At 43.7% G+C, this 21699-nt stretch overlaps 1 protein-coding gene across 1 annotated transcript in view; it reads left to right on the forward strand.

Moving 5' to 3' along the window:
• The window catches only part of ARSB (arylsulfatase B), a 168023-nt gene continuing 147420 nt past the window's right edge, over positions 1097 to 21699 (forward strand). Inside the window, exons 1-3 of the mRNA XM_018053677.1 lie at positions 1097 to 1164; positions 1426 to 2027; positions 17490 to 17676. Coding sequence (XP_017909166.1) covers positions 1722 to 2027; positions 17490 to 17676 — 493 coding nt within the window. The 5' untranslated portion in view covers positions 1097 to 1164; positions 1426 to 1721. The remainder of the gene's footprint in view (positions 1165 to 1425; positions 2028 to 17489; positions 17677 to 21699) is intronic.

Here is a 21699-nt window from a genome sequence, read left to right on the forward strand (position 1 = left end):
GTGAAGTGTTAATACCAGTTCAAAGGACAATCCAAGGAACAGATTAGGAATATGACCTGTGTCAGTGGAGGCAAAACCTCTTTCTTCGGTGATGGCTGGTGGCGGTGAGGGTGCTGCTCCACTGAATAGAATTCATTTGCATGTGTATAAACCTGGTGGCTCAGATGGTAAAGACTCTCCCTGCAATGCAGGAGACTCTGGTTCAATCCCTGGTCTGGAAGATTCTCTGGAGAAGGAAATGGCAACCCACTCTCAGTATTCTTGCCTGGAGAATTCCATGGACCAAGGAGCTTGGCAGGCTATGCGGTGGCAAAGAAACAGACAGGACGGAACAACTAACACACGCAATTAGTTTTCATCGCCTATAGCTGGCTGTTTATCTACAACCTGTAGGTTACCTACAACCTATGAGGTTGTAAAATGATCCCCATGGACTCAGATGCAGATAACTTGCAAGGATGCTGTGCAAAATGTCTTCGCAAACAACTGTTAACAGTTCTTGTCTGTCTCCAGACACAGAGTAGGCTGAGTCTCGATGGCAATGGGAATATACTGGTCATAAGGCTAACTTCCCCATTCAGTGAGCACGTGGCTAAAGGAATCTTTCCTTCCATCCACAGATTATTTAAGGCAAATTAGATATGTTATTTCTTTGGTTCACTACTTGATTGTGGGGGAGCCAGCTGGTGGCTCAGACGGTAAAGAATCTGCCTGCAATGCAGGAGACCTGGATTCCATCCCTGGGTTGGGAAGATCCCCTGGAGCAGGGCATGGCAACCCACTCCAGTATTCTTGCCTGGAGAATCCCATTGACAAGAGGAGGCTGGCGGGCTGCAGTCCGTGGGGTCGCACAGAGCCAGACACGACTGAGCGATTAAAGCTCAAAGAACAGCTCTTAAAGGGAGCATGAACCAGACAGGTTAATGAGATGCTCAGCGTCCAAACAGCACCTCAATCAACGCCCAGTGTAGCCTAAGTACAACTGCATCTGTAAAAGGGCCCCGTGCAGTCGGAGTGTGTATTTGACCTTTTTTTTTTTTTTTTTTTTTTTGCTGGTGGGGAGGAAGTGGCTTCACAGGCCTGCGCTATTCTTAAATGAATCGGAAACATCCAGACCTCTTGTCTCTTCATCGTTCTCCCATCTGCACGACACCGGGTTCTTTGGTCAGAAATAATTCTGCTAGAAATAAGTCACGACCTTTAAAATATCATAGCTCAAGATCTGGAGTCAGAACTGAGTTTGAGTTAGGCTCAGCCAACTACAAGCTTGTTTATTGTTTATTTATGGGCGCGGGGGGGGGGGTAGGCAGTAATTGCGATTCCTGGCAGCCAGGGTTGTTTCAAGACGTAAAGAAATGAGGGATGTGAAAAATGCTTTGTAAGCTGTGAAGAATTAGTAACAAGAACAGATCTGCTCTCTTTCAGGGGTGCCACGAGGCACAGTTCTTTCGTGGAAAGATAAGAAGTCTTGGCTGCTTTCCAGCACCCACGGAGTTGCCACGGAGCACGGCAGCAAGCACGGCCCGGCTTCTTCCAGGCTGACTCCTCCCCACCCGCCCGCGTCGGAGTCGGCGGGCGCGGGTCTCCCCTGCCCGCGGCCAGCTGCGGGTGAAGTCCCGAGCCGGGGCGGGGCGGGCCCGGGCCGCCCAGTTCCTGCTTCTATAAGCCGTGCCTGGGGCCGGCGGCGCCGCCACAAACGCCGGCACCGCGGGCGGCGCAGGATGGGCGCGCGCGGCGCCCAGAGCCCGCCGCGAGGCCCCGGGCCGCTCCTCCCCGCCGTCCTTCCGCTGGGGCTGCTGCTGCTGCTGCCGCTGCCGCCGGGCTCGGGCGCCGGAGCCGGCCGGCCGCCCCACCTCGTCTTCGTGCTGGCGGACGACCTGGGCTGGAACGACGTGGGCTTCCACGGCTCGGCCATCCGCACGCCGCGCCTGGACGCGCTGGCGGCTGGCGGGGTGCTGCTGGACAACTACTACACGCAGCCGCTGTGCACGCCCTCGCGGAGCCAGCTGCTCACCGGCCGCTACCAGGTACGCAGCGCCCCCGGCGCCCGCCCGGCCCGCGAGCCTCTCGGAAGTGGGCCCTGGGCCCCGAGAGAGCCAGCACGGCCGGCTGCGTCCCGGGCCTGACTCGCGAAGGGGCGGCTTCTCTCACGCGCGGCGCCGCGCTCGCTCCTCCCAGGCCCGCAGCCCGCGGAGGTCTCTGCGCATGCCCCGCTCCAGGCCGCGCCCCACCCCCCCACCGCGTCCTTCCGCGCCCCTCCGCTCCCAGGGGGTTTCTGCCTTCGGTTTTCGGAAGGTCCCTGGAAGGGGCTTCTGGGCAATGCCAGCTGCGGGGCATTGCGAGTCAGTAGGCAGAAGACCCGAGTGGACTCTGCCTAGCGGCCTTAAACTGGCAGGATGGAGAGAGAAGGGAGGGGCCCCCAGGAATGGAGCAGGGGGAGATGGGGAACCAGGAAAGCTGGGGGGGCGGGGAGGCGGGGAGGCGGGCGGGGGGCGCGTTAACCGGGAGGAGGAGTCTGCAGTGGGGCGGGTTTTGTTTCCCTGCGAACCCAGCGATCCCAGGTTAGGACTGCCCTACCAAAGGGTTCCAGGGCCCTGGAATGAAAACCAGACTGATATTTCTTGGGCTGATGACTTCCCCCATCCAGGGATCAACCCAGGTCTCCTGCAGGCAGATTTTTTACTGTCTGAGCCACTAGGGAAGCCCCAGACAGCATTTCGAATACCTCTGAGACACTTCTCCATAGAGGTAGGGGAAGGTCAGCGTTACATATGATTTTAGTGAAGGCTGGGGTGGTGTGTGTGCAGTCAAGGACACGTTTTTGCAGAGGCTTGCTGCTAGTCATGAGTTAATGACTTTAGTGCTTTTCTGGATATGAGGAGATTTAAGACTTGGGCTGATAAAATCTTCTCCTGGAAATATCTAACTCTCTGAAGGCCTGCAATGCCAATTTTTCCCAGAGCACAGACTGCCTTATTGCTAATCTCAACCCTGAACTCCCCTCAGGGGGTACTGAAGGTCAGCAGCTGTAGTGGCTTGTGACCCAACCCTTGTAGAGACAGATGGCAAGTGCCAGTCCTTAGTTGGCAGAATCACATAGATAGAAAGTGGTAAAAAGCGTTGTGTGCCTTTCTTGTATCCGCTAGTCATCTCAGGCCTCTAAAATTGGATTTTTTTCTTAACCTGAATAAGGTTGATGTTTTGTGATTATGACTCTGAAAAATACAATAAACAGGTACTGCTTGAGAACACAAGCATACCTCCATATGTACTATTTATTCAAGAGCCCCTTACTGTGAGTTACAGGGATGTGCTTGAACCTTGCCCTTCCAAATCTGTGTTCATGTAGCCTTTCAGATCAACTCTAGCCTCCTGAGATCAAGGGAAGGGAAGGGTTCACTTGCAGTAAAGGTTTGCATAGTGGTCTGAGACTTTTAGAAACAGAAAAGATAAGACTGAAATGCAACTCAAGGTTTGCAGTGGAGGTAAAGGATGGTTCCCTTCACCATCAGCCCTAAGTACTTTCCACAGCTCTGACTGGCTGCTACGTGGACTCAGGAATCTTGGCTCTAATGCAGATCTCACTCTGGACCTTTTGTAGGAGTAAGGTGCATCTGAGTAAAGAGGGGAACCAAGGAAAGACAAAATCTGCCCAAATGGTTCTACATTTGATCTGAACTAAGAAAACTGAACTCAAATTGCAGAAGAATGGGAGGGCCATTTATTTCTCCAACTTCCTCCCTTCCAACAGTCTTGAACAGGAAATCAAATACCACACTTTAAAAATTTGTTCATGTAACTGACTGCTTTTGCCCCTGAGCATTCTCCCTGATCAGTTACCAACATTTTATCTTTGGGGGGAAAACAAATTTGAGTGTTTAGACTACCCGGAGGTTAAGAAGTGAAAGAAGGGTAAAGGCTGCTTACCCCAAAAGAGTTTAGAGACCACTCACTGCAGCAACTAGCCTCCCCAAACATTTTGCTTGACTTTTCTCCCCTGTTTTATTCTGACTTCAAGAGACTCAATTAGAAATTAGCTTGGGTTAGTAAGCATCTTCTTTTTTAAAAATTATTTATTTTAATTGGAGGCTAATTACTTTACAATATCATGGTGGTTTTAGCCAAAGATGGAGAAGCTCTATACAGTCAGCAAAAACAAGCCTGGGAGCTGACTGTGGCTCAGATCATGAACTCCTTATTGCCAAATTCAGACTTAAATTGAAGAAAGTGGGGAAAACCACTATACCATTCACGTATGACTAAATCAAATCCTTTATGATTATACAGTGGAAGTGAGAAATACATTTAAGGGACTAGATCCAATGGACAGAGTGCCTGATGATCTATGGACAGAGGTTCGTGACATTGTACAGGACACATGGATCAAGACCATCCCCATGGAAAAGAAATGCAAAATGGCAAAACGGCAAAAGCTGTGAATAGAAGAGAAGTGAAAAGCAAAGGAGAAAAGGAAAGATATAAGCATCTGAATGCAGAGTTCCGAAGAATAGCAAGGAGAGATAAGAAAGCCTTCCTCAGCGATCAATGCAAAGAAATAGAGGAAAACAATAGAAAGGGAAAGACTAGAGATCTCTTCAAGAAAACTAGAGATGCCAAGGGAACATTTCATGCAAAGATGGGCTCGATAAAGGACAGAAATGGTATGGACCTAACAGAAGGAGAAGATATTAAGAAGAGGTGGCAAGAATACACAGAAGAACTGTACAAAAAAGATCTTCATGACCCAGATAACCACAATGGTGTGATCACTCACCTAGAACCAGACACTGATGTCAAGTGGGGCTAAGGAAGCATCACTACAAACAAAGCTAGTGGAGGTGATAGAATTCCAGTTGAGCTATTTCAAATCCTAAAAGATGATGCTGTGAAAGTGCTGCACTCAGTATGCCAGCAAATTTGGAAAACTAGGCAGTGGCCACAGGACTGGAAAAGATCAGTTTGCATTCCAATCCCGAAGAAAAGCAATGCCAAAGAATGTTCAAACTACCACACAATTGCACTCATCTCACACGCTAGTAAAGTAATGCTCAAAATTTTCCAAGCCAGGCTTCAGCAATACTTGAACCGTGAACTTCCAGATGTTCAAGCTGGTTTTAGAAAACGCAGAGGAACCAGAGATCAAATTGCCAACATCCGCTGGATCATGGAAAAAGCAAGAGAGTTCCAGAAAAACATCTACTTCTGCTTTATTGACTATGCCAAAGCCTTTGACTGTGTGGATCACAATGAACTGTGGAAATTGTTCAAGCGATGAAGACCTGACCTGCCTCTTGAGAAACTTGTATGCAGATCAGGAAGTAACAGTTAGAACTGGGCATGGAACAACAGACTGGTTCCAAATAGGAAAAGGAGTATGTCAAGGCTGTATATTGTCACCCTGCTTATTTAACTTCTATGCAGAGTAGATCATGAGAAACGCTGGGCTGGAAGAAGCATAAGCCGGAATCAAGATTGCTGGGAGAAATACCAATTACCTCAGATATGCAGATGACACCACCCTTATGGCAGAAAGCGAAGAGGAACTAAAAAGCTTCTTGATGAAAGTGAAAAAGGAGAGTGAAAAAGTTGGCTTAAACTAAGATCAGAAAACTGAGATCATGGCATCTGGTCTCATCACTTCATGGCAAATAGATGGGGAAACAGTGGCTGACTTTATTTGGGGGGCTCCAAAATCACTGCAGATGGTGACTGCAGCCATGAAATTAAAAGACGCTTCCTCCTTGGAAGGAAAGTTATGACCAACCTAGATAGCATATTCAAAAGCAGAGACATCACTTTGCCAACAAAGGTCCATCTAGTCAAGGCTATGGTTTTTCCAGTGGTCATGTATGGATGTAAGAGTTCGACTGTGACGAAAGCTGAGTGCCAAAGAATTGATGCTTTTGAAATGTGGTGTTGTAGAAGACTCTTGAGAGTCCCTTGGACTGCAGGGAGATCCAACCAGTGCATCCTAAAGGAAATCAGTCCTGAATATTCATTGGAAGGACGGATGCTGAAGCTGAAACTCTGATACTTTGGCCTCCTGAGACGAATAGCTGACTCATTGGAAAAGACCCTGATGCTGGGAAAGATTGAGGGCAAGAGGAGAAGGGGACAACAGAGGATGAGATGGTTGGATGGCATCACCAACTCAATGGACCTGAGTTTGGGTAAACTCTGGGAGTTGGTGATGGACAGGGAGGCCTGGCATGCTGTGGTTCATGAGGTCTCAAAGAGTCCGACACGACTGAGCGACTGAACTGAACTGACATGAATCAGCCACAGGTGTACATGTGTGCTCCATCCTGAACCCCCTCCCGCCTCCTTCCCCATCCCATCCCTTTGGGTTGTCCCAGTGCACTGGCTTTGCGTGCCCTGTTTCATGCATTGAACTTGGACTGGTCATCTGTTTCACATATGGTAATATACATGTTTCAATGCTGTTCTCTCAAATCATCCCACCCTCACCTTCTCCCACAGAGTCCAAAAGTCTGTTCTTTATATATATCTATGTCTCTTTTGCTGTCTCACATATAGGGTCATCGTTACCATCTTTCTAAATTCCATAATATGCAGTGTTTTTCTTTCTTACTTCACCCTGTTTCATCTACCTCATTAGAACTGATTCAAATGTGTTCTTTTTAATAGCTGAGTAATACTCCATTGTGTGTATGTACCACAGCTTTCTTATCCATTCGTCTGCCAATGAAGATCTAGGTTGCTTCCATGTCTTGGCTATTGTAAACAGTGCTGCGATGAACATTGGGGTACACGTGTCTCTTTCAATCCTGGTTTCCTCAGAGTGTATGTCTAGCAGTGGGATTGCTGGGTCGTATGGCAGATCTGTGTTCAGTTTTTTAAGGAATCTCCACACTGTTCTCCATAGTGTCTGTACTAGTTTTTATTCCCACCAAGGGTGTAAGAGGGTTCCCGTTTCTCCACATCCTCTCCAGTATTTATTGCTTGTAAACTTTTGGAGAGCAGCCATTCTGACCAGTGTGAGATAGAACCTCATTGTGGTTTTGATTTGCATTTCTCTGATCATGAGTGATGTTGAGCATCTTTTCATGTGTTTGTTAGCCATCTGTATGTCTTCTTTGGAGAAATGTCTGTTTGGTTCCTTGGCCCATTTTTTGATTGGGTTGTTTATTTTACTGGTATTGAGCTGCATAAGCTGTTTTTATATTTTTGAGATTAATTCTTTGTCAGTTGCTTCATTTGCTATTATTTTCTCCTACTCTGAAGGTTGTCTTTTCACCTTGTTTATAGTTTCTTTCATTGTGCAAAAGGTTTTAAGTTTAATTAGGTCCCATTTGTTTATTTTTGCTTTTATTTCCATTACTCTGGGTTATAGAGGATCTTGCTGTGATTTATGTCAGAGAGTATTTTGCCTATGTTTTCCTCTAGGAGTTTAATAGCTTCTGGTCTTAAATTTAGATTTTTACTCCATTTTGAGTTTATTTTTGTATATGATGTTAGAAAGTGTTCTAGTTTCATTCTTTTACAGGTGGTTGACTGGTTTTCTCAGCACCGCTTGTTAAAGAGATTGTCTTTTCTCCATTGTATATTTTTTCCTTATTTATTAAAGATAAGGTGTCCATAGGTGTGTGGATTTGTCTCTGGGCTTTCTATTTTGTTCCACTGATCTATATTTCTGTCTTTGTGCCAGTACCATACTGTCTTGATGACTGTAACTTTGTAGTATAGTCAGAAGTCAGACAGGTTGATTACTCCAGTTCCATTCTTCTTTCTCAAGATTGCTTTGGCTATTCGAGGTTTTTTGTATTTCCATACAAATTGTGAAATTATTTGTTCTAGTTCTGTGAAAAATGTTGTTGGTAGCTTGACAGGGATTGCATTGAATCTATAGATTAATAAACATCTTCTTTTAAAAGAGTCAATATTTCTGGGCGAGCCAAGGAGCCTCACTGGCCTCAGATGCTATATTCTGGTACCATTCTAAGCATTTCACATGTGTTAATTCATTTAAGTCTTACAGCAACCCAGTGAAATACGTCCGACTGTTATCATCCCTATTTGATAACAAGGAAAATGATCAGGTGGTTAAGAAACTTGCTGAAGGCCATGGGGCTGGTAAGCTGTGGATCTGTGAATCAGGGTTTGACCCAGGCAGTATAGGTCTATAACCATTACACTATCTTGCCTACTCAGACTTATTTAAAAATATCATTGCAAGAGCTGCTTCAGATTTACTAAATAATCTCTCTCTCTCTCTCTTTTTTTAACATTTAGGTCAATCCTAAACATCTTGATGAGAAAAACGAATCCACTGCATTTCAAGTTAGGAATTCCCTATGTTAAATGTAAAGTGAAAATGGTGAGACAGGTTTTATTTCAAAATGAGTCATGTGTTTTGCATAATTTTAGACAATAAAATGATGAAATTTGTTGACTCTTTCAAAATCAGATACTTGAAAGAACTGGTTAGTGGTCTTATCTGTGAACTTAGCACAGACAGAGATTCCCCCTTCCTTAATCATCAAACTTGATTAGAAAAGTGCAAAGTGATAAACAAGTTTTGAGTGATTGAGCTTTGTATTCCCAAGAAATGCTGAGTTTTAGGTTTTTAGCTTGTAAGAGTATTTACTGAAGAGGACTAGTGGAATTTTGGGATGTGGGTTTCAGTCTCTGCCGCGTCAGCCTTCAGACTCCGACCTCAAAGGACATGATTTTCCACATCTATAATTTATGAGAGTTGGAGTGAGCGCTCAGGCTCTTTCTAGCTCTAGATTTCTTTGATTTTAAGACTCTTGTGTTCACTAGATCAAGTTTCCAACTTCAGAAAAGCACATATTGTACCCACTGTCTCCACCTACTGGTAGAAAGAGAGATTACTCTTGCTCAGCAGTGTCTGCTTGACAAGTTGCAGGAGCTGCTTGCTGTGAGGCTAGGAACTTGTTGAGAAAGGAATGTGAATTTGACCTTTTATGTTGAGAAGTTTAATTTGCTCAGAATCCTCACATCTGAAACTTTTGCAGCTTGCATACGTTGGTGAAAGTTGCGCAGAGTGTGGATGGAGGGGTGGGGGCGGTCGACAACAGAGGAGCTGAGTAGTTCCTACTGCTCCAGGGACTGGAGTTCAGGTCTCTGGGCACTTTGGCTAGTTTTCTTCCCACAGTCTTATGACTCATTCATCCCCTATTTTAAAAATCTTTGAGAAATCTGTATTTTATTTATATTTTGAATAGGAAATCCTGTTCTAATTCCCCATATCCTTGCCAACACTGGTGTAGATTAGAGACTAAACCCTCTTCAGACATATGATCTGTGAATATTTTTATCCCTATGTTTATCCTATGACAGTACCACATTATCTCTCTAAGGACAGATGTATGAGGGTACAAACTTGCAACAGGTAGTAAATAAGATTTAGAGATCTAATACATAGCACAGTGGATATAGACAATAATATTGTCTTATAAGCATGAGACTTGCTAGGAGACTATAAGTTAATGATTCCAACCAGTAAAAGAAGACAATTATATAATATGATAGAAGTGCTAATTATCAGTACAGTGGTGATCACATCTTAATGTATAAAGATATCAAATTAATATGAGACATCTTAAATTTATACAGTGTGATGTGTTGAATATATTTCAATAGAGAACACGCATATCCTAAGCCAGGGATTATGAGTTCATGTCTCACCTGGGGTACCAAAAAAATTAAAAAACACATGTACTAAAGATGTTTATAAAAGTGGGAGAATAAATAAATAAAAATCCTTCAACAACTTTTCTAATAGAATTTGTATACCACTTTTAGTTAGAACCAAAGACTTGAAAATCCTGAATTTCCTTATTCTTACAACTTGACTTTATTTGCTGCAAAATGTTCATCACATCTCTGCACTCCCAGGTCACATTTTAAGTGTGGCTGTCTGTTCTCAAGGCGACTTCGCCGCTAGGTTGCCCTGCTTGTCTCTGACCCAGAGAAGCACCCCCGATGTTGAGCAACTAAATGAATGACTTTGCTAAGCGCTTTAACACTTGTGTGTTTCCTGAAAGAGCTCACTGTCTTAACTGCGTAGGGTTGACAGGTCATTTCTAGTGCCCTGGCTTCCTTTTTAAGAAATTAAAAGGATGAAAGGGTCACAAAACTGGTAAGGGTAAGCCTTTATAGAAGCAATTCCTTCTCGGGGTGGGGGTGGGGAACAGTAACTTTGGTCCTCACCCGGGAACATTCTTACCTTGGGAACTGAGGGGGCCGCTCCACCAGCACTCTATAAACCTTGGCAGAGGATAAAAGCAATGAAAGATGATGCCAAGGTTTCATTCTTAAGGGACCCATGCCGCATTTCTCTTCGTCACGTTGATAAGCGGACAAGACACTTTCACGCCTTTTCACTCACGCCTGTAGCAGAACCTTGGACAGGAAATCTAGGAAGGAGGCTGTATGGGAGCATGGTGGGTGATATTTGACTTTTGCTTCTAGTTTGCTTTAAGAATGTGAGCAGGGAAGACCCCACAGCTGCAGGCAGAAGAGGGCGTTGCTCACCGCGGTGTGGAAAGAGGAAGCAGCTCCGTCTAGGCAGGCTCTCACCTCGCTGCGGCTTTTCCTCACTGCCTCATTCCTCATGTCCCGTCTGCCCAATCTCGGTCAGCCCTGCAAGTGCATGCTCCTCGGCGTCTCCTGTCCCTGGTCGCCTCTCCCTGACTCTAAGAAGTGGGGCAAAGAGGAGTCAAGAGTTGGAAGAAAGGGACGGAGTCTCGGGACAGGTGGTCACACATTGCCTGCCTGTGCTTCATCATGTCCAACTCTTTGCGCGCCTACGGACTAGAGCCCACGAGGCCCCTCTGTCCGTGGGATTCTCCAGGCAAGAGCACTGGAGTGGGTTGCTGGGCCCTCCTCCAGGGCATCTTCCCCACCCAGGGATCGAACCCATCATTCTTACGTCTCCTGCATGGGCAGGCAGGTTCTTTACCACTAGCGCCACCTGGGAAGCCCAGTCACACATTAGGAGTGTTCATATGACTTACTTCCCTGGTGGCTCAGCTGGTAAAGAATCTGCCTGCAATGCAGGAGACCTGGGTTTGATCCATGGGTTGGGAAGATCCCCTGGAGAAGGGAATGGCTACCCACTCCAGTATTCTTGGCCTTCCCTGGTGGCTCAGCTGGTAAAGAATCTGCCTGCAATGAAGGAGACATGGGTTCGATCCCTGGGTTGGGAAGATCCCCTGGAGAAGGGAAAGGCTGCCCACTCCAGTATCCTGGCCTAGAGAATTCCATGGACTGCATAGTCCAGTGGGTCGCAAAGAGTCGGACACGACTGAGCGACCCTCACTCACTTATGACTTATTGCCGAGGTATCCAAGGAGTGAGCCGTAAGAGGAGCATGTAGTCCAGAGGCCACTGGGGCCTCCGAAGAGAAAGCACTTGCTGGTCTTTATTCCTGTGCTCATTTGAGGGGAGGAGTAAAGGATGCATCCGCTTCATACTGACAAACAAGACGGCTGCCCTCTACAGCAAACATATCGGGGCTTCATTGAAGGAAGGGGAGGGGGGCGAGGAGGGGGGATGACTTGCTCTGATGGGTCTTTTGTTTTTATTGAAGCCGTGTTCTTTCTAAGCCTAGTCTGAGCCCAGAGGCATTTTCCCAAGAGGGAAGGGGCAACTGGAGTCCTTAGTCTGCAAATGTTGAAGATTTTTTTTTAATCTAATTTTTACCTCTTTTACTTCCCAAATAATGGGAAAAGGGGGAATAAAAAGTTCAGAGTTGAGTGGAATATGAATCATTGACTTACAGGATTTTTAGGTTGGTTGACACTTGAGGTTCGTTATTCCAAGAATCACTCTGAGCATGAGATGGTACTGTCTGGTAGCTCTGTTTCCTTATTCATATCACTTTTTTTCTAAAAATTCTTTTTGCTCCATATTGTCCTTCCTTTTCATTCTGGGCTCTTGCCTGGATTTATAATTTAAACAGGAAGGCAGTGAAACAGCGTTTGCCTTGTTTATTCCTTTTGAAAACAACATCCCTTTGTGGTTTAGTCAGAGATTTACACTCTGCACTAATCAACACCAAAATAAATAGACCCTCAAAACTGTCAGTGACGCCAGCCAGTTCTGCAGCCGAATTCTGAAGGACTAGGCCAGATGGCAAAGCCAGGCCCCCACACATAACGTGTGTTCTGTCGCTCTTGGCGTCCGCAGTGCGGGCAGCTGACCGCTTTTTAGAGGGCTAAGTGGGAGGGAGCAGATTCTCCACTCTCCATTTGTTCAGGGATAAACCCTAAGGTGGCAGGAGTGGTACTCAGCCATGGTTAAAACCTGTAGTGCTCTGGCCCAGGCCCAGGCTGGCACTTCTGAACTCCTGGCTGGCCCCCAGCATGTTCTGTGATTGTGTTCTGGTCATGAAGCTCTCCTTTAGGCTCCCTGGTGTATAACGTGGAAGAGCAGAGCTGCCCATTTTTTCGGAATTTTCAAGTATTGCAGCAGGAGGTGTTGCTCAAATACAGGGCTTCAATGAGTTCATCGTGTTCCGGTCAGACTGACAGGCAGAATCCTGCTCTGTTCCCGAGGATGTTATCTCGACCCTACTGAAGTTCAGAGAAGTAGCATCCATTGCCAGTACACATGAATGCAAGTACGTTGCCAGCACATAACACACGCAGGAAAACTTTGCTTTTCATGTCAAGTTTTGACTTTAGACTTCTACCTTGTTCACCTGCAAAGAGATTTTTGGCTCTTTGAAAATTCATAACTGCGTCGTCAAAGTGCCAATTCGGTAAAACAAACCAAATATCCTTCCGTCATATGGAGAATGGAGTAAGAAATGGCAACCCACTCCAGTATTCTTGCCTGGAAAAATACCATGGACGGGAAAGCCTGGCAGGCTGCAGTGCTTGGGGCTGCAAAGACTTGGACACAGCTGAGCACACATGCATGCCGTGTATGCAGCAGGGTCTCCCTGGCCCTTGGGAGAGCGTATTATAAAAGAGTAACTGAAATCCAGTGCGCTGAGCTTCAGTAGATCCTTAATCGACAGACTGCCTATGAGATTCTGATGTGGGAGCCATCCTCTCTCCTCCCCTTCCAGGAGAGTGTGTGTTTGTTTTTTTAAATTCTCAAGAGACCACCCTGATAGTACCAAGGTCTACATGGGACAGAATAACTTACAGGGTCAAATACATTTTTATGTGCAGCGAAATATGTAAACAAAGATTTCTCATCAGTTTTCTCCTAGAAAGCACCCAGAGACAAGCCAGGTCCTTGACTAACTCTGCAGACTCTTTGCGTTTGTGGAGGGAATCCTTGCCATTCAAGTAAAATCTTAGGAGAAGCTGTTTTCTGAGGCTTTGTTTAATGAAGAAGAGACAGCTACAGAGAGAAAGTAACCTCTTTGGACTCTCCTATACGATCTGTAGGACCCTCTCCATTCAGTGCCTACTCTCCAAACACTGAAGGCAGATGTTAGAATGGAGTTGTTTTAGATGCTGTGGTGTTGCCAAGGCGATGCTTATTTTTTCTTTTGCTTCTTCTTGGTGCTTTATTACCATCCTGCCCCGTGAAGCATGGGGTGGCTCTATAGTTCGGTGCTAAACCCAAGCGCAGTTCTGTATTTGCCTGTTTACAACTTCTCTACACACTACAGCTTCCCCACTTCAAACAGTGTGTGAACAAACCAAAAATATGTTTTTGGCTGTGATCCAGACTTTGGCTTCCGCTCCCCGAGTCATGCCATAAAAATGCTCTGTCGAATAAATTCTCAGGAACCGAAAAGAACGTTCCCTGCTCCGTAGGATTTTAGATAATAGAGGAGGCTTCAGCTGACCACCTGGCGTGGTGCCCATGGCCTTGGAAGAGCAAATCACACAGCATCCCCTGGCAGTGCTTTACAGCGACCGGAGATCAAGTGATGGATGAACTTTCCATTTAAAGAAATTTGCACATAATGTTTATCTCCACTGGGTCTTTTGAACTCCGTAAAATGTTATCTTTCCATATTCTCTGCTGTTGCCAGTTAGTATAGATTATAAAGTTTTTGAAGCCAGGATTAATTTTCTATTGAGTAAACTTCTAGTGTTAACCATGGACAGAATCCTATTATTTGAGGGGTGTGTGTGTGTGTGTGTGTGTGTGTGTGTGTGTGTGTGCGCGTGCTTGTGTATGTTTAGAGAGTGATGTCTCCCTTTCCCAGCCTGGATATAGTCACATCCTTATGATTCAGGATCCTGGTTGGAAAGAGATGGCATATTCCGATTAGGATCATTTAAGGAGAGTTTATTCACAAAGGGACTATTTTTATTTTATTTTGCTTTTTTAGTTTTTAGTTGCAGCATGCGCAATCCAGCTCCCTGACCAGGTATTGAACCTGGGCCCCCTGACATGGGAACTTGGAGTCTTAACCACTGGACCACCAGGGAGGTCCCAGGAGCTATTTTTAAAAGGTGCGAATGTGTTGGGGAAACAAAGAGATAGTGTATGACTCATTGGAGCTGTTACTGCTCCTAGACCAGAAGGGAAGGAAAGGAAGAGGAGAGACCAGAACCTGGAAACAGAGAATCCTGTCGAGAAGGCCGCTTTCAGAATGGCCTGCAGAATGCAGATAACCTGGCCACTCAGGGCCATTCATCTCTTCCCTCCCTCCAATCCCTGTCTGGGCTCCCCATTGACTGAACCCAGTCAGAACCAGGAGGTGCAGAAGGTTTTTGATTTGGTCCCAGTAGCTCGATTTCCCAGGCTGAAAACAGGACAAAAGGCAAATTGGGGATTTGGAGGGCAAATGAAGAGCATCTGGAACATATCCTAGCGTAGAGGTCCAATTATTCCTAGGGATGGCACAAAATCTGAATAGAAAATTTAAACTCGCTTTTATGTTTAAATAGCTTTATTGAGATATAATGGACATGCACTAGATGTTAGTCGCTCAGTCGTATCCAACTCTTTGGGACTCCATGGAAAAAAGTAGCCCTTCATGCTCCTCTGTCCATGGAATTCTCCAGGCAAGAATACTGGAGTGGGTAGCCATTCCCTTCTTCAAGGGATCTTCCCAACCCAAGGATCAAACCTGGCTTTTCTGCACTGATGCAGATTCTTTACCATCTGAGCTACCAGGGAAGCAATAAACTGCATATAATTCAACTATACAGTTTGATAAATTTTGATATGTATATGCCTGTGAAGCCATTATCACACCATCAAGTTAACAAACATATTATCACCTTCAAAATAAACTCACTTTAACATTTATAATATTCCACATGGTCCTTTTAGGAGGGCATGGAAAGATATCATGAAATCAAGCAATAGCAAATATATTTCCAAAAGGACTGGCTCTGGACAGGCACACAAAAAAATGAAATTCAAGACAATGTCAAAGTTTATGAGAAAGCTATTTAATAGTAAGTAGTTTGTAATACAGTAAAAAAATTGTTTGAAGGTTTTTGTTTTGTTTTTGTGTTTACTTCATATCTGTTTCAGTTCAGTTCAGTTCAGTTCAGTTCAGTCGCTCAGTCGTGTCCAACTCTTCGTGACCCCATGAATCGCAGCACGCCAGTCCTCCCTGTCCATCACCATCTCCTGGAGTTCACCCAGACTCACGTCCATCGAGACCGTGATGCCATCCAGCCATCTCATCCTGGGTCGTCCCCTTCTCCTCCAGCCCCCAATCTCTCCCAGCATCAGAGTCTTTTCCAATGAGTCAACTCTTCGCATGAGGTGGCCAAAGTACTGGAGGTTCAGCTTTAGCATCATTCCTTCCAAAGAAATCCCAGGGCTGATCTCCTTCAGAATGGACTGGTTGGATCTGCTTGCAGTCCAAGGGACCCTCAAGAGTCTCCAACACCACAGTTCAAACGCATCAATTCTTCGGTGCTCAGCCTTCTTCACAGTCCAACTCTCATATCCATACATGACCACAGGAAAAACTATAGCCTTGACTAGATGGACCTTAGTTGGCAAAGGAATGTCTCTGCTTTTGAATATACTATCTAGGTTGGTCATAGCTTTTCTTCCAAGGAGTAAGTGTCTTTTAATTTAATGGCTGCAGTCACCATCTGCAGTGATTTTGGAGCCCCAAAAAATAAAGTCTGACACTGTTTCTACAGTTTCCCCATCTATTTCCCATGAAGTGATGGGACCAGATGCCATGATCTTCGTTTTCTGAATGTTGAGCTTTCAGCCAACTTTTTCACTCTCCTCTTTCACTTTCATCAAGAGGCTTTTTAGCTCCTCTTCACTTTCCGTTTATTGCCATGAAGTTAAAACAAAGCATGTACCTGCTTAAGAATTGAAGACTCCATGGAGCTTATGTTTATGTGGTTATCCCTTTCAAACTTTATCATATTAAAAATTAAAATTAAAATTTTAAATATTTTTTAATTCATTGAAAAATGACAATAATAATTCTATTACATATCAACATAAATAGCTTAGGGAAAATAGGCTATTTTGTGTTTTCCAAAACAAAAGAATTATACAAGAAGAGTGATCGCTGTTTTATATTTTTGTATGTTTTCTATGAATAGAAACTAGCTAGTTTATGACATTATATCTGCTTCTGTGTTCAACCAGTGCAATAAAGCTGACCCTTGAACAGCATGAGTTCAAACTGTAAGGGTCCACTTATATGTGGATTTTGTTTACTAAATATGTACTATGATGCTGCATGACCTTTGGTTGGTTAAATCCCTGGATGCAACCGACTGTAAAGTTATACTCAGATTTTCAACTGCATGGAGGTTAATGCCCCGTCTCCCCAGTTGGTGAAAGATTAACTATATAGTTTTGGTAAGTTGTTGAAGAACGTCTAGCTTCACATAGACATATAGTTGGCAAAGGGAGGGTTATTTTAATGGAACTTTTCATATAATTGTAGACATTCTATTTTAATATTACTCCAAGACTCAACACATGATCATTTCTTAAAGTTGGATGTGTGGTGCTTGCCCCGTAGGCAGACTTGTATGAACCACCCCTAACCTGTTGGGTGGGTGGCCATTTTCTTTTTTAAAGAAAAATTGGTCAGTGTCTTTTGAAATTATGGTTTCTATAAGGTAGAATAAGAAATGCAAATCCTCACCTTCATTATACCTTTTAAAAAACTCAAGACTTGAAAAGTTATAGAAGCTTCTTCTAATCAAACACCAGCTTTTCACATGCATAGGAATTAGAACACTTTTTCCTTGATAGATCCACACTTCACATTATAGCTACCCTTTTGAAGTAGGAAGTGAAAACTTAAGTTAATGGTTTCTAACATAATTCCTGGATAAATATTTGTAGAAACTATCTAACATTTGTTAGAGTGCTTTTATTCATTTCTTTCAAAATCTTATTTATGTCTATTACCTTATTTGAATGAGTGATAAAAATGCCTTTTAGAAATGCCTTAAACTGGTACAGAAACAGAATTAAACATTCAGGTCCACAGATATGTCCAATAAATTAGGCAACCACTTTATCTGCTTGTGTAGAATGTTTCAACATCATTAATCCATAATTTTATGTTTATCTCTTTTAAGATCCACACAGGTTTACAGCATCAAATAATCTGGCCCTGTCAGCCCAGCTGCATTCCTTTGGATGAAAAACTCCTGCCCCAGCTTCTAAAAGAAGCAGGCTACGCTACCCACATGGTCGGAAAGTGGCACCTGGGAATGTACCGGAAAGAATGTCTTCCAACACGCCGAGGATTCGATACCTACTTTGGTAATGGAAATGCAGCTCGCTCATAAAACACGTGACATAAGGAGAAACTTGATGGCAGGATGCATCAGTCGGTAGCGCTGCGGGGCCCCAGACGTGGCGGTGCGCTCAGGGCGCGCTGGGACAGCAGCCGCCTTCCCAGGGCTCTGTTCAGCACACGGGGTCCTTTGACGAGTCCGCGGTCTCCGTGTCAGAGGCATGTGCTGTCAGAGAACTCTGTGACTGAAAGGGGATGAGACCGAGTTTTTGAAAAAAAGTTTCAGGCAAAACTCAATGCAAGAATATTTCCTTCACAAAAGTTCAGAATATTCTTTTCTCCTTATGAACTGTGTTCAAAGGTTTTGTTTAGTTTTGTTTTTCCTGGAGATAAAAAGATTCTTTTCCATTGGTATCCTTTCTCCATTCTGTGAGATCTGTTTTTGAAATCACATTGGGGAAGATAGAGCAAATAAATAAAATGGGAGGGTAAATAACAAATGTTAACAGAAGAGATAAGAAGTAATAAATATTTTATGGGTGTGATAGCCCTGTAAAAATAAATGTAAAGCCTATAGTTTATTTTAAAATATGCTCTCTTTAAACCCATTACAAACCATACTGCAACAACCTGTTTATCTGTTTATCTTGCCAGGGGCTATATATCTTTCTATCAAGTTCTTTTCATATTTTTCTTTCTGTCTAGCTAGAATATTCTGTTTTATCTGTCTAGCCGTTTAGCTTGCTACCAACTTCCCACTTGTCTCTTCATTTATTTACAACCTGCTGTATCCAAAAGAGAACACACACTGAATGTAAGTTTTTAAGAAATAAATAGAATAAAAAATCAGGGTGAATAGAAGAAGATGGAATAGTTGCCTGGCACTGAATTATTTAAAAACAAAACAAAACAGAACAGCTGCATGGCTGTAGGTGGACTTCACACTGAACTCTGAGATTTGAGACTTCTTATGTCCAAAGGGGGAAAAAAAAGCAGTCCATAAGAGTCATATTATTTATAAGTTAAATGGAAACCAGATGTTCAGGAAGAGTAAAGCATTTTCTGGCTCTTAGACCTGAGAGAAATTTCTCCTTTGGGAGAAAGTAAGGTGGACAGCATCCTCAGAAACATCATTTTTGTAACAAAATAGTGGTTGTCTTAGAGATGTTTCTTGAAGCATTGTCTTTTACTCGAGCTAGAGCCAGAGCACCCGAGTCCATTTTGGTTAAAAGGATGATCGAAGGCCGCATCAATGCAATCAGAGCTCACGGCTCTGTAGTGCCTTGTTGGAACCGGGGTTAAGTTTGAGATGCAAGGATCCAGGCATGAGACTGTGTGTCCTGTTCCCATCTCAGTTCTCGGGCAGACATTGCTAATCACCATGCCTTCTTCCTTCCTTTCTCTTAAATATGTATTTGTTTATTTGGCTCTTCCTGGTCTTAGTTGTGGCATGTGGGGTCTTAGTTCCCCAGCTAGGGATCGAACCTGGGTCTCCCTGCATTGGGAGAGCAGAGTCTCAACTGTTAGATCACCAGGGAAGTTCCTCATGCATTCTTTCTTAGTGAGCCTGGATATATCCTCAGTATCCTTAAAGAGCCATTAAAAAATGGGACTTGGATGTAAGACCTCTTTGTCATCTTGGATATCCTCAAGGAAAAAACAGCCTCTACATCCTTTGACAATTTTCACTCAGGCCTTTGCAAAATGATGGATTGATACCTACACTCTGGTGACTGGAAGAATTATAGATATTAAATTGTTTTTACTAAAAAACCATTTATGAGAAAGAAGCCTAACTGGATTTAGGCAAACAGAGTGACACCTCACATTTCTATGGAAGGGAGGCTTGCAGACAAGGAGGGCGTGATGACCATGAGCTATTATCACTAGGAAGACTTAGATGTCCTAGTAAAAACCAGTCAGAGGATGCTGGGCCTGGCTGCCCGTCTCTGTGAGTACACTAAGAACCAATGAATTGTACACTTTATCTGGGAGATTTGTATGGTGTGTGAATTATATCTTAATGAGGCTGTTAAATACAGCAGTCAGAGATTTTAATTGTTCAAAAAGTAGTTTTTCATTTTTCCCAAAAAAGCATCAGCTGCCATCTTCTTTAGGCTCAGCCCCAAAGGTCAAATTTGTGGATTTGGGATCTCATCCTAAGATGAGAGCAGCTCCATGCGACTGTCCACATGGTTGCATAGGATCAGTTTAGTCCAGTCTGAACAGATCTGTTATGTGAATAAAGAGTTCAATATCTAGAATCCTTTCATCTGTACTAACTTGTTAATATTTACAATTCATACATCTTTTAATCAAATATATCCTTTGCATGTATCTTCCCAAATGATAGAAAACAGTTTATACTTACAAATAAAGAACCCGAAGTGATTCCTCAAGGTGTTACCAATAACCAATAGTTATTAATATAGAACACCAGTGTCCTGACCCCTCTAATTACCCATATAAGGGCTGAAATTATTTTCATAGATATATTTATTTTTCTGTTACATCAATGCAGTTGCTCAGTTGTGTCTGACTCTTTGTGACCCCGTGGAGTGCAGCATGCCAGGCCTCCCTGTCCATCACCAACTCCCGGAGCTTGCTCAAACTCATGTCCATTGAGTCAGTGATGCCATCCAACCATCTCATCCTCTGTCCTCCCCTTCTCCTCCTACCTTCAATCTTTCCCAGCATCAGGGTCTTTTCCAATGAGTCAGTTCTTCGAATCAGGTGGCCAAAGTAGTGGAGCTTCAGCTTCTGCATCAGTGCTTCCAATGAATATTCAGGACTGATTTCCTTTAGGATGGATTGGTTGGGTCTCCTTGCAGTCCAAGGGACTCTCAAGAGTCTTTTCTAACACCACAGTTCAAAAACATCATTTCTTCAGCACTCAGCTTTCTTTTTGTTCCTAGTCTCACATCCATACATGACTACTGGAAAAACCATAGGTTTGACTGTTGTATTGCATATTAATTGACAAATATACTGGCTTTCCCTTTCTGTTATACATGTAGGATAAAAGATTACCATTTAAAGAGTTATCTTGAGACCAAGATATTTATTATATTCAGGACTTTGAATTTACTGAACCATGGAAAAGGAAGAAATTAATTTTTTTAATTAATTCATTTGCTATGTAAGGTGTGGAAGGCTTTCAGTTGTGATTATGGGAAATATTCAGAGCTGAGGAAAGGGTTAGACCAATTATACCATCTTTAAAGCTTTTTTTAAAAAATGGGGGCCATTTTAAAGTCTTTATTGAGTTTGTCATGATATTGCTTCTGTTTTATGGTTTGATTTTTTGGACCTGAGACATGTAGGATCTTAGCTCTCCAGCCAGGGATCGAACCTGCACCCCCCTGCATCGGAAGGCAAAGTCTTAATCACTGGACTTCCAGTTAAGCCTCTCATCTTTATTTTAATATTAATAAGCAGTGTTTGTCAGGAAATAGCTCAGAGTCCAGCACAGTTATTTCTTTTGAATAGCTTTATTGAGGTGTAATTCACACACCATAGGTTCACTCAATAGAAGTGTACAATTCATTGATTCTTAATAAATTCACGGGGTGCCACTGTCATGACAATCCAAATGAGGAATATTTCCGTCACCCCCCCAAAGAAAACCCATACCAGTCGTCAGTCATGCGCATTTCCCCCAACCCTGAGAGCCCCAGGCAACCACTAACCTACCTTCTGTCTCTTGTAGACTTGCCTATTCTGAATGTTTCATGGAAATAGAACCCCACAACATGCAGTGCAACTTATTTTAATATTTTTGGAAAATATGGAACATTTGCAGAAACAAGTAAAGTTGAGAAAACCCATTTTCTTCTGCGTGTCAGTCTAAATTGTGGGATAGATGTCATTTAAATTTGGAACAAAATTGAGATCACTGTAGGTAGAAAAATCTAATTTCAGTGCTGTACATTAGTTTGCTCGTTTGGTTCTGTTCTGTTTAGAGATCCTCCGTTTAGGAAAGTTTGTGTCTCTCACCAGTGGGTGTCAGCATCTGACTAAAGATGGTTCCTCCAAGAGCTCCTTCTATA

This window comes from Capra hircus, chromosome 10 (genome assembly GCF_001704415.2).
Source record: "Capra hircus breed San Clemente chromosome 10, ASM170441v1, whole genome shotgun sequence".
Taxonomy (NCBI): Eukaryota; Metazoa; Chordata; class Mammalia; order Artiodactyla; family Bovidae; genus Capra; species Capra hircus.